We start from the raw sequence: 13,612 nt of genomic DNA, 5'->3' as shown, positions 1-13,612 counted from the left end.
GGTCCTGCCTTTTGAAGACCGGCGCCGCTGTCGCCCATTTGTAAATTATTTTATTTGAAATTTCGTATACCGTTAAGAAAATTTCCATATCAATTGAGCGCGGTCTAACAACAATGTTTGGTGATTCTGTATCTAATTTTGCTGTTTCGTCAATGCATTTAGTGTTTCTATATCAATGATTGAAGGATTTGATATTCGCTTGCGCTATTCTTTAAAATAGGCACGCCACACTATATTATTTGCATTTACCCTGTAACGATGGTATAATTTAAAACTGGGCTAAATGACGGCTGCATTTTAACGCATCCCGAATCTGAACGGTTCCGGCACAGATGCCGGATTTTGACAGCTTGGAGCCCCCACCGCGTGCATTTAGGTAGCTTGGGCAAAACGGATGTGTTTTTTCTGTTTCATTCCCTTGCAAGTTCCAAACGTGGTGAGAGTCGCGCATCCATTTGCTTTCCTGAAGAAAATCCGGAAAAAGTTAACTATCCCCGCACACAAATATGACCGACGAATACTTTTACGGTGAGTAGCTGCAACCAGTTCGATTGCTGATTACGTCCAGTGTTTTAATACCAGTTCGTACGTTATTTCGTGGGATAATTTGCGATGAAAAAGTGTAACTCCTATGGTGCCGCCAACCGCTATACCGCACGCGTAAATCGCCGCATCACAGCGCATGAAAGGAAATGGTGGCTTTGCTGCCGTCGGGATTTTACACAAGCACACATTTTTGAATGTTTTCGTCGATCCGTTTGCCGGAAAGGCGTGGATATTTGGAAATGTTGCTCCACAAACGCTCGAGCCGGTGGGTTGTATTGGTTTTTTTTTGGACCAATGCTAGTAGGCGGCGGCTTCATCTTCCGTGTGCCCAGCGAATGGCGTCACGGGACGGGTAGCGTTTTACATTGTCATTGATTTGCCGGTAGCAACGCGCTAGGTTTCGAACACACACAAGCCATTCCCATCGTTTCGTCATCGTTTTCGTCAATGCAAACGTAATTCTCGGCATTGGAAAAGGTATTGTGCCGGGGTTGTAGAATCTTTCGATGGCAAGATCAATTGTTGCGATCGTAAGCATATTTTGGCGTTCATATCCAAGCGGGTATGGCAGTGGGTCGAGCGAGGCAAGTGCGGCGGTAACACAATGTGAGGTTATACTTCCCAAATAAGCGAGGCCGCTGTTTTCCCCGGTGTTTCTAAATGCGATCCCGGGTTTTTAAGATATGTCTATGTGTGCGTGCGTGTGATAGATTTTTTTTACCTACCAGTTTGGTGCTGTACGATTGGTTGCAGCAAGTGTTCTCTCTTTCGTTAGCGCCTTTTTGATGGTAGACATTTGGAAAACACGCATACTCACACACACACACAGCAAACGTACGCATGATTGTATATATGCGCTGCTGCCCTGCAAATTCGCCGTGTGTTGTGTGCGTGTTGGTGAACGAGCGGTTTTCGTTTTTGTTTACTTCATCCTGTTCCGCTTTTCTCTCCCTTCTTTGCCCATTACGCGCTTATGCCGGGTGTGTGCGATGCGCGCTTGTATGAAGGGTTAAAACTAGCTCGTTGAAATGGCGGCGTCGTCTTCGTTACTGTCGCAGTCGGCTACTGTGTTACGAATACCATTGTGAAGAAATGGTATAATGCCGCATTTTAATTCGAAAGCGTGATATGACGCTGATTGCATGCGCTACTCGGATGACACAACAGCTAATTAATTTGATTTGGGTTTCTTTTCGCGTACAGGAGCAACCCTAAAGGAGGGCAGCAAAACAGTGACATGGGATTCGGACAACAAGCCCGAAGGTTACCCGAGAACGAACAAGCTGGTCATCAAACAGTGCCTGCTGGGGCATGAGGCGGCCGCGGACGAGTTTAACGTGGTACAGGTCGAAACGATGACCATACGGGACACGCTCCGCATACCGATCGCTGTGCTAAAAGTGGGTGAACTGCGACAGTGCCGGATGGATTTGGAGTTCTCGGACGCGCCAGTTACGTTCACGCTGGTCGAGGGCAAGGGCCCAGTGCACATTCACGGATTGCATCTGCTCGGTTCGCTAGTTGAGGAGTTTGAGGATATGGAAGAGATGGAGGAAGAAGGGCTGGACGAGGAGGAAGCCGATGAGGACGAGGATGAGGACGGTGCGTCACAGAAGAAGAAGCCAAAACTGACCAACAACTCGAAGGGCAAGCCGGGTGGTGGCGGTGCGGTGGCCGGCGGTGGACCAGCGGGTAACGATAAAAACAGAAAGAGGAAATAAGCGCCGCGCGGACACGTTTTCTTTTATCTTTTGCAACGGCCAACGGACTACCACAAAATTTGCACCAGCAGTAGCAGAGAAGTGCAAAAGAAGGCCGTCGCCACAACGTGTCATCATTCCTCACACACAATTTAAATATATATGTATTACAAAGAAACAAACAAACAAACAAAACAAAACAACTTTACAACAACCACCACCACCAACACAAACAAACAAACAAACACACACTGGAAGCCGTTAATGTGGGGATCGGCACTACATCAGGAGAGGAGAGGAAAAGGAAAAAAGGAGAAGAGAGAGCAGGCAGACAGGATTGTCCTATATATTCCCGCTGTTATGCATCGTCGTCGCCGGACCGTCGTACCTCACTCTCTGCAGTCCAGTAAATTCCCCACTTTTTCGAATTCATAAGTCACTTTCGCGTGTTCCACAAATGAACGAACGAATTGTTTCTGAAAGCAATTGCACTAGATATATGTACGTAGAGCCATTAGAGTCGCTACGAGAAGATACAAGCGCTCAGTATACCCCTCCCCCTCCTTCCCCAAATGCTACTGATGCCAACACATTATCACTACTTATCACCATTTTTAGACCCAGGGAACTTGCGTTCGACGAGGGGCGGGAATAAGTTGGAAATCACTGGCAGAAGGACCAACCACAGGATAAATTGTTTAATAACTAAAGTGAAGTCAACACTTCTACGACAAAAGTTCCACAAATAATTATGGAAAACTGTGTAAAACTGAGGTTGAAAGCTTTTCTTCTTTTATAATTAAGTTTTGGGAATTTGAAAACGACACTTATTTAGTGTACTTTTGGATCGGACAGCCAAAACACAAAATCTGCAAACCTTCGGTGTGAACTAACATCATCCACCCCGAACACTGTGGTCAATGTGTCCAAGGCGGGGGAAGGAAGCAAGTATTGTGAGCAAAATTGAGAACTATCCTTCACGATACACGCACACACCACACACGAAAAAGGCCAAAATGTCTCAACTGAAAGGAAAATGGATACGTCAGTGCGTGTGAGTCGATGAGGGATGGAACAAAAAATGAAGAAGGGGCAAACACATAACGGTTAGGGAGTATGTGAAATTCATCAATGTAGTAAGCAAAGAAATGGCATACAAAATGGACAAATAAACATATGGAAACTGAAAAGGGTGGTACTTCTTGCCCGGCTCGGGTAATTTGTCGAGCTATCCTGTCTGGGGATTGCATACTTTTAGGTTGATTTGAGCGAAAGAAAAACGAACCGCCGACACGACGACATTTGGGCAATGGTAGATTTGGCACATGATACATCGGATGGATGTCGAAACGCCGAAAGGTATGCAAACGGCCAGACGTCTAAACTTGTGTTCACTCTTATTTTGTTGCTGCAGTGCCCTTTCAACATTACAGTGGGCCCGTAACGGAGGGAGCGTCCCTTACACCAAAAGCTCCATCGTAACGGCGATGCCCATTGGACTAAAAGCCACATAGTTCCGTGAGATTGTTCATAGTTCCGTGAGGACGCTTAGACGACGAAGATGCATGGGCGCTGAGGTTCTTGCTAATCAAGATTCTTTGGTTGATAAGAACCGTTGGACGATGAGAGTTAGATCTAGTCTAATACGTATTTCTTGGGCAGTAATGTTTGGGAGATAATAGATCATCATCATCATCAGCATGTTGGCCTGCTCTTTCAAAAAGCACTTCGTCGTGGCATGGTCGGCCCGCACAACAATAGATTTCCAGGAAACTCGATCCCTGGCTGCAGCTTCCCATCCATGTAGAAGCCGATCTCCGACAGGTCTCCCTTCACCTGATCCAGCCAACAAACTCGCCTGTGCCCCGACGCCTCGTGCCGAACTGGGGGTCGTTGACGAATATAGTGGCATGGCATGAGTTCGACATCCTCATAACATGCCCCAGCCATTGTATCCTACCGGTCTTTGCCACCGTCTAGATGTCCGGTTCTCCGTATAGCTCAGCAAGCTTGTGGTTCATCCTTCTCCTCCACACTCCATGCTCTTACACACCACCAGGATAGGACCACCGGGCGAATCAGTGTGCGATATATCTCACATTTCGGCGGGCTCGAAATCTTCTGGATCTCAACAAACGGTGAAGGCCGTAGTAAGCACGATTCCCCTGCACAATGCGTCTCCGGATTTCGCTACTGACATCGTTATCCGAAGTTACGACAGTCCCAATAGATAGAATTTTCTCTAAATGAAGGGATCTTGAAGAACAGTTTTTTTCACGGTAAGAACCCTTTGATGACTAACGTTTTTAACGTTTCTTGGTAGACGTGATGACGAAGTTTCTTAGTAGAAAAGATCTCATGGGCAGTGACGGTACTTAGACGAAGATAGCTCTTGGAAGGTGAGGATACCAAATGGCCGGCCAAATAGTTAAATGGTTTTAAAATGATCTCTGCATCTTATTAGATGCGTGTCCCACAGAGCGACGAAGCTCCCTACTTCTTGACCGACAATAGCACACATACGACGAGGTGTTTGGGACGATGTATCTATTTTAGAACCCGTGATACTCCGAAGCCTCTTGTAAGATAAAGGCCCAAGAATAGCAAAGCTTTTAAAAGAATAGATGTATTGAGTAACGTGTTCTTCTAAGATCTCTAACAAGACGATAAGTGACAATACGGCACTGGACCGTCATAATTAATTGTAAATAAGTAAGACGATAAGTACTACAGCCGGACGCATTGTAATGTAAAATGAACCTGGCTCTTGGCTCTCGAATGAGGAAACGATAACACTTCTAGGATGAGGCCCAATATACGCTAAGATCCCTTACAGTTGGCCACACTATCGATGGTACAAACGGTCACTGTTGTTTACGGAAATAAGTTGGAAAGAAGATTACATTTTTACTTAAAGTTTTTTCGCCACACTATTAGTTAAGAGAATCTTGTTGTATTTACTAGGATAACTTTATTTTCAAAGCTGATTTTCTGAGGTTTCGAGTAACTCGTTCTTTGTAGTTTGATCACGGTTTTTGATTCGCGAATTATTGATTTGCGAATTTTTCTTCACCTAAACTGTTGTAATGATTGTGGTTTTGTCCGCTGTTGCAAGTTTTGTAAAAAAAAACAAACAAAAACCCCCAGCGGTTTTACCATGCATCCGCGATTTTTTTCGCTCGTTTTTCTCTCTTCACAGGCAATTGTGACTGGAGGTGTATCATTCATTGTTTGTGAGATAGTTCGTTTGATGCTAGTGCGCTAGTTTGTTGTTGATTTAACTCTTTTCTACCCTGCTACGACTTGCTTTTCACTTTCTATTTAGCATACAGGTGTGGAATTAGTGTAACACTACCCGAGAATCTGAACCCAGGCACTACTTTTGTTAACCGACACACATGCTCTACATGCGCACCACTCTATTCCTTTCTATTGTAGTACATTAATTTAAATGTTTTTTTTTGTAGCAATTTTGTGGCAGTTTTTGCATTCCAGGCATTGCGGTGCGTACAAACAATTTCGATCTCCTCTTTCTCTCTCTCTCTCTCTCTCTCTCTCTCTCTCTCTCTCTCTTTATCTGTTTTGTGTTAGATAATTTTAAAATTAAATTGCTTTTTGTTTGGTAATTTTGCTTAGCGCGTTGACGAACGAAATGGGAGTTGCTTTCAGTTCCGGGATGCCACATTGCACTACGTTCTTAACTTTACGCAAGGGCTCGCATCTCGCTCCACAAAGCCTAGTTTTGACCATAACAAAAATCACGAAACAAGCGTTACGCACGAATGATACAAAAAGATAACACATTAAAAAATATATAAAAAAAACTCAGACCTCGGATCCTTCTTATCGACAAATTCTGTTTCGCTTTTATCTTTTGTTTCGTGGAACGTGATTCGAGTCGATTTGGAAAAAAAGTAACGGCTTGGATATGATAGCAAAATCCATTGCTTTTGAATGATTTTTGTGTTTTTGCTTTTTTGATCATTAAAACTCACGATCGACGTGCGGAGAGCAAACAACTTCAAACTGCTTAGTTTGGCGTTGGCATCGTTTTCAGACGCTCGAAGGCCGCCTTTTCGAGTGCTTCGCGATGATCGGGATGTGCGATTTGGATGAGTGCGTATGCACGCTGGCGCAAGCTTCGACCAAACAGATTGGCAATACCGTACTCCGTGACGACGTAGTGGACATGAGCGCGGGAAGTTACTACACCGGCACCTAAAATTACAAAAAAAAAATACGAGTCATTAATAACAATTTGCTTCCGATTTTTAAGGCCCAACAAAAACGATAGCATTGCCTTCCTTGCAGCCTTTACAGATTCGACTAAAGATAATTCTTACCTGGCTTAAGGATAGGGGAAATCTTACTCTGGCCCTTGTTCGTGACGGATGGTAGCGCAATGATTGGTTTACCCTTGCCATCGAAACCTTCGGCCGCACCACGGATAAAGTCGACCTGGCCACCAAAGCCGGAGTACATGCGCGTACCGATCGAGTCGGCACACACCTGTCCGGTTAGATCGACCTCGATGGCTGAATTAATGGCCGTCATCTTGGGGTTTCGCGCAATAATGCCCACATTGTTGACATAGTTGATTTCCAACATTTCTGTGGCCGGGAGGAAAAGATACAAATTACTATCTTACGTTAGAGCGAGGCTGCATCACCACCCCCAAAGCTTCCTGCCCTGCACTTCCTACCGATGAATGGATTGTTGTCGACGAAATCGTACAGCTTCTTCGTTCCAATAAGGAACGAACCGACGATACGGCCCCGATGGAACGTTTTCTTGTCATTTGTCACACAGCCCTTCCGCACCAGATCGACCACACCGCCCGCAAACATCTCCGAATGGATGCCCAGATCCTTGTGGTTGTGCAGCGCATTCAGCACGGCGTCCGGAATGTTGCCGATGCCCATCTGCAGCGTGGCACCGTCCTCGACCAAATTTTCCGCAATCAGTTTACCGATCTTCGTTTCCACGTCCGACATCGCGTGTCCACCGTGCTCCGGCAGTGGTGTGTCCACATTGACCGCATAGTCAAAATGTGACTGATGGATGATACCATCTCCGAAGGTGCGTGGCATCTGCTTGTTGACCTGAGCGATAATTACTTTCGAGTTTTCGAGCGCCGCCCGCACACAGTCCACACTCGTGCCGAGTGTACAGTAGCCGTGATTGTCCGGTGGCGACACCGATACGATCGCTACATCCGGTTGAATAAGCTTGCGCCGGAACAGGAGAGGAATTTCGTGCAGGAAAATGGGAACCGCATCGCCACGTCCATCGGCAACGGCCGCACGTACATTGCCACCCATGAACAGAGACTTCGAACGGAACACATCTTTGCACTCGGGTTTACAGTAGGAAGCGGGTCCTTCGGTGTGCATGTGCGTCACAGTGATGTCGCGCAGGTTGTTCTCCATGCCATGTTTGGTCATCGCATCGAGCAGGAGGACCGGGGTAGCCGCTGCACCCTGAGCGAACACAATGTCACCTGTAAGTAGTAGCGGTACAGGAAAGAGTATTAAGGGTTTAAAATAAACGAAACCTCACTGCAAAATCTGTATCTGATTGAAGGATAACCTTCGTTCCGTGCGTGTAGATAATGATATTCATAGCGATGAAGAATACATTGTTGTTTGGCGACCAAATCCTCAAGAGGTATTTAGCGAGCGAGTTTAAAACATTGGATAACACGAAGCCTAACCTAGACAATCATATGATCATAGACCATTAACTGCTCTGTATTTGATAAGCAGATAAGCCCTATCTTATCACGTCTCTGGTGTAAATAGCAGACCGCTAGCAGCTAGCTATCGGACAAGTAAAAGCGAACGTCTGCAGTTCGTTCGGTTGTAAATGCCGATAGGACATAGTTCAGTATTCTCAAAAATAGATTATCTCAAGTTTAAACTGATGCTCGCCCTTGTTCATGAAAAAAATAAGCCTCCAAAGGTGTTATCTTATTCGTGAGTGACAAGTTTGATGTACGCACAGCACGTATGGAGGTCGTTTCGACAAAGGAGAATCAAAAATTTGGACACTTTTGAAGAACTCAGATAGAATTTTCTCGGCTGTCGTTCAATCACATGGTCGTTGTCTAGAAGCAACCTCACGTGCGAAGCTTATTAGCATCCATAAAACGATGCTTTTGTGTAGTTTCTAGAAAAGAAGTAATTGCACGCACGTTTGTATGGATCGTGCCTTTGCTCAAGTACAGTGTCTGGAGCGCAAATCTGGTCAACTCTTAATTTTATACTTCAATTATTCTATAATTTTGCAGATGCAATTATTCATTTATTGCAATTTGTAAAGCTTCCATTTCTTCGACAAAAAAGTCTTACTTCATCAATCACTTTTCATTGTGTGCTTTTTTTAACATTTCACTTATGTTCTGCTTCTGCTTGTTTCTACCAAATAAAATCCTGTCTTGGCTCAACGACCTGCTTAAGTTACACCGGCCATCTGATGGCTTACTAGACTAAAGCTGACTTTCGAACACCGGTCCTGCCGTATGTAGACAGGTGCCACTGTCGCCTAGCTATGCCAGACATCATCTGAAAATGCCTTTTTTATGTTATTGTTTCAGAATATTGTATAAAAACAATAAAGTAATAATATCTTCTGTACTTCTGTATCTTTATGGCCGTACGCTTTTGCAAACATACAATTTAGTTTGTGATTTTCTCTAGTACCAACGGTTTAGCCTTAGAAGTGTAGCCTTTACAATGTATTTGAAGGCGTTAAGCAATAGAAGATTTTATCAACATTATTTTCCAAATCCCTTGCCATAGATTTACTTTTGCACTGAAAAGTGATATATATATATATATATATATATATATATATATATATATATATATATATATATATATATATATATATATATATATATATATATATATATATATAGTGTATTTTTAAAAACAGCTTTGGTGTTTTGAGATTTATAAATAAGAATTTGCTGATGAAAAAAACTTTTGTTTTTCTAACGAATAATTTCGAAGTAGTTATACGGTCTGTCCATTCTTCAATGAATAAAAAAAAAATTAAGTGCTGCCTACTCTATAGTGATTTGACGCATTTTTCTAACAAACCAGAAAATTTAGAAGTGAAAATTGTAATAATTATTCAACACAATTATTTTAAACATTTAATTTTCCTAAATCCAATTTCAGTAGTATTTGCTAAGACATATTGTTGTGCTTAGTACAAAGAATCTAGATAGTCTATTCTTATACTGATGACAAAATCGAAAGAATACTCAGTTTCACGTTGTCCGGATTTGCGTTTGTTTCACTGTAAACAAATGTATGATCGTTTATTGCTGAAGTAAGTTTCAGCTTCGTTCTCGATCGAGTGGTTTTGGTTGCCCATCGCAACGCGGATTCGGTGCTGCAAAGCATAGGACAGACAACACACATGACCAGCAAAATGACAAGTCAACGATTGCATTGAATAATTAAGCAATTTTACTGCCAATGTGCAGGGTAGTAACAGGGAATGGAATTGTCATGTATTTGAGCTGTGTGCGTACAGCACTTCCATACCACACGTGCACATTCATGCCGTATTCGAAACATCCAGCGCTAAAGTGTGCGGATTCAGGTTGCATGTCGTCAATGAAAAGCACCTTTTCCAAAGGTTGCTTAGAATGAATAGAGAAGCAAACCTCATCAAGTAGTATTTGGCAAAGGGTGTATTATTCATCGCCAATGGTCGATATCAAGTTCCAACAATCGATATTCTAAATAGGGTTAAACATTATTGGAGAAGAATTTTTGATGTGATAATCATTGCAACCTTGTACATGCTGGACGCTGTGTTCTAAAGCGCCATTGAGCCAAGAGATATCGGTAGGGAAAAAACTGGTTCCGATGTGTTCTTTTTATAGCTGCACTGTCGTGTGGAGACACACACATTCTTTCGTGTAGCGGGTTGGTTCGCTTTTTTTTTAAACCAAACCTTAAAACCGGATCGCTTCAAAACGGTGGGAGTAATATCGATGATCGGTTCTATTCCTAGCCACACATCTCCCTACACCCCCCTTGGTGACGCGGATTTTGATGCGTCAAGGGCAAGGAACGAAAGCCATATTGACCTAGAAACTAAAGCGGGCTAATCCGTTTGTTTTGGTGTTCTATGATCTTAGTACTAAAGAGACAGGAGTTTGCTTCCCCTGTTTGTATGCTACAGCATACAGTGGCAAAGTCAGATGTCGCACAACTTCCGGTGCGCACTAGTGATGCAAATTGAATAAACAAGCACATCTATCGCGCATTCCGAACCGCGAAAATCTGCGTCAAGTTCGCGCCAATTGAGTTATCATGCAATTAGGACGTCCAACGCTCAAATTACGTTACGTGTTAACACACTGCCCCGTGGTGATATGTTGTCGTTTTTTTTTGCTTTTCATGCCAAGTGCCAAGTTGATAGAGGCCCGTTGTTTGCAGATCCAGGATAGGATGCCTTTGATCTGATGCGATTTTGACAAGCAAAATACTATCGATAAGATGAGGTTTAAATCCATTTAACATTTAATTTGGAAGAGTCATTACACAAAAGCTCAGATGTGACAACAGTTGTAGCGCATAAATAGAACCGTGTTTTCTACAGTCGCCGCATCATCTCCTGCCGTTCAAAGTCCAGTAACATCGTTAATCAAGTGGTATGCCGTACGGGGTATGTTTCCAACGGAGAACAAATACAATTACTGACACACACACACTCACTCACATACACTGAATGATGTCTTTGCATACTTTGATTTCTTCCTGCTTAAGGTCAACGGGGGAATGAGCAGCTGTAGCAGTAAATATGAAAAAAGCACACATTCGGCCTTTGTACACTGATAATAGAGTAAAGTAGGCCAGAAGCGTTTACTCATTACATAGCCAGCCCGTGCCTGTTGGCCATTGACATCACCCGTAAAAACCAGACCAAATTTTAATTCTTGAGCAACTGCACCAAGAAGAGATGAACGTGGAATTGAAGACCGGGTAGGGCAGGTGGTGGTAGTGGGATAGGGAGCAGGGGGCGTAAGTGTAAATCTGTGCGTGCGAAATCATAGCAAGCGAAATAAACATAGAGTTGCGTAACGAGCGTACGGTTAATTTATACGGACGGCTCCTACTTGTCGCCTCGCTAGAATTAGGGTCACCTGGGATCTGAGCTGATCCGGGTTTGCTTTCCCATGCTCATTTCCTGGTCACAAAACCTTGTCACGACTACGCACATACTCACACGCACCAATCTACGACACTCCTTATCACGGAAGGAATGCGTTTTTCGTGTCCGCTTCACGACTGATTTTACCTGACTTGATGACTTTGACCGCTTCTTCCGCCGTCGTGTACTTGGGTTCGCGTTCGAGCGGCTGCGAAATTTGGTTGGAATAGGTGAAATAGGTGTTCCGCTGCGTGGCCGCGGCCACCAACCTTGGGGTCGTGTTGCCGGCGAGCAACCGGGGTGCAAAGCGTAGCGCGAACGAAGACATATTCGTTTGTACTTCTTCAGTTCAGTTTACTCTACAAAACTTGCGAACAAATGCGTGTTTTCACTTTCCGTGGAACGTTGACACCCGGTTTTCGTGAGGTTAGGTGTAAATTAATGGCTCTTTTTTTCACACCAACTTGCACAGCCAAAACGCTTTGCTCCCGCTTTTGCGTCGAGTTATGCGGACAAATTTGTTTTCATTCGTTTCTCGTGGTGTCATATTTGCTTGACGTTTGCAGCCGACGATGTGAATGTGCGAATTTTGACCGAATGAGTGCGCTCTCATTGTCCGGTGTGATCGTGTAGGACGAAATGTTCGTCCATAGTAGGGGAGGTTTGGTGTTTTGTGATGGGTGGTGAGTTTCGTCTAGCAGTGTATAAACTTAACGAAGGGGAATTTGAATTTGAACGAAGAATTTTATTTTTTAAATAAATTCCGTTAGAAATGAGGTTTGAAATCATTTTCTAATAAGAAATTGATTCTTGCGCTTGCAAGCTTCCACTATGGATGAAATGTCTGATTATTGAATCAAATAAAACACAACTTTATTTAATTGATTATATTCAACAGAATCATTGTATACAAATTAGCGGATGTTTGGTTTTATTTAGGGTATGTGAAATAAAGAGACATCTAAAATATTACTCGTCCTTACTAACCTGTATTAGTCATCTTCCTGGTAAACTGCAGAATATAATATCGAAAAGCGGTCTTGTCTTTAAAGCAACTCAAGAATCAAGTCAGTTTTTGATGTGTTAATGTGACTCAAATTGGTAGACTTTGTGCCATCATATAGAACTGGTGATATTATATAGGACATATAGAGAAATGGACTGTTGACCAATAAAAGCAAGCTTTTGGTGTAGATCCTTGCCGAGGAATGTCTTCAATTTAGCACCTTGGAACGTTTTTGTAACAAAGACCCAGCTGGATTCAGGAGTCCAATATTTTCCAAATCGATCGCTAGTTAGTAGTGGATAAATCGGTTGAATCAATTGGATTCAATCCCGTATACAATATAAGTCATACAAAGCTCTTTTTACATTCGCTTTATTGATTTTGAGTGCCTGTGCCGACCACTTAATGTTTATTGTATTCGTTTCCATTACACCTAACATTACACTTACGCACTATCGCAAAAAGAGGGACAAACGGATAGTACTAGCACTTAACATGATCTGCTAACGTTAGGCGTACAGTAACCGTAACAATCGAATTTTCTGTTTGTGTAGATTTACTGTTTCTATCATTACCTAAAAAAATAATAATTTTACAACAACTTTCTAGTTCTGTTTTGTGGCCAAATTCATTTGAAAGAAAGGAAGAAACAGAAATAAACGTAAAAAATAAACTAAAACCCGGGACTAGAGCAGCGTCGATTGGTTTGTGATGCTTACATTCGAGCTTTCTGAGACCGTGCAACAATAGTTGTTGCTTAATAAACTTACAATTGTTTTAACGTGAACCAGTAATGCTTGAATAAATAAACACAAACATAACAAAAAAGGCCTATCAAAAATCCCATAAATAAGCATCCCATAAATATTCGCACTCGGGAGCTTTACTGGCATTTGCCAAGTCTTAGGTTCTGTCTTGTTCACTTACATACAAACTAATCCTACACTTAACACTACTTTCTGTTGGCGCCTGTGGTTCATGTTTTGGTAACGTTCGATAAAATCAACCATTCTACCACATTTGCCATTTCAATGACTTACTGGGTAAGCAACAAAAAAGAAGAACAATTGGAACAATTGGCTAGTTTAAATAATACTCTAAACCGTACATTGAACTAAAACGTAACTTTGGTCTCGTCTGTTGGCAGCCTGCAAAATACGGACTGTCTCTTCCAGTGCTTTTATCT

General features: G+C 42.8%; 3 protein-coding genes across 4 annotated transcripts in view; 1 reads left to right on the top strand and 2 right to left on the bottom strand.

Annotated features, from left to right (window-relative positions):
• Window positions 1-13,612, bottom strand: part of LOC126557215 (DNA replication licensing factor Mcm5) — a 296,187-nt gene that overhangs the window by 62,192 nt on the left and 220,383 nt on the right. The window lies entirely within an intron of this gene.
• Window positions 372-2,307, top strand: LOC126559208 (nucleoplasmin-like protein). The gene is made up of 2 exons (XM_050215333.1): window positions 372-528; window positions 1,750-2,307. Exons 1-2 carry the CDS (start codon window positions 507-509, stop codon window positions 2,265-2,267), a joined length of 540 nt encoding a protein of 179 aa, XP_050071290.1. The 5' UTR covers window positions 372-506; the 3' UTR covers window positions 2,268-2,307.
• LOC126557907 (4-hydroxybutyrate coenzyme A transferase) lies at window positions 6,277-11,758 on the bottom strand. Its single transcript, XM_050213818.1, has 4 exons — window positions 11,568-11,758; window positions 6,949-7,746; window positions 6,590-6,856; window positions 6,277-6,464 (listed from the first exon to the last, which is right to left on the bottom strand). Exons 1-4 carry the CDS (start codon window positions 11,746-11,748, stop codon window positions 6,277-6,279), a joined length of 1,434 nt encoding a protein of 477 aa, XP_050069775.1. The 5' UTR covers window positions 11,749-11,758.

Source organism: Anopheles maculipalpis, chromosome 2RL (genome assembly GCF_943734695.1).
Source record: "Anopheles maculipalpis chromosome 2RL, idAnoMacuDA_375_x, whole genome shotgun sequence".
NCBI classification, from domain to species: domain Eukaryota; kingdom Metazoa; phylum Arthropoda; class Insecta; order Diptera; family Culicidae; genus Anopheles; species Anopheles maculipalpis.
This window is presented reverse-complemented; position numbering and strand designations above follow the sequence as displayed.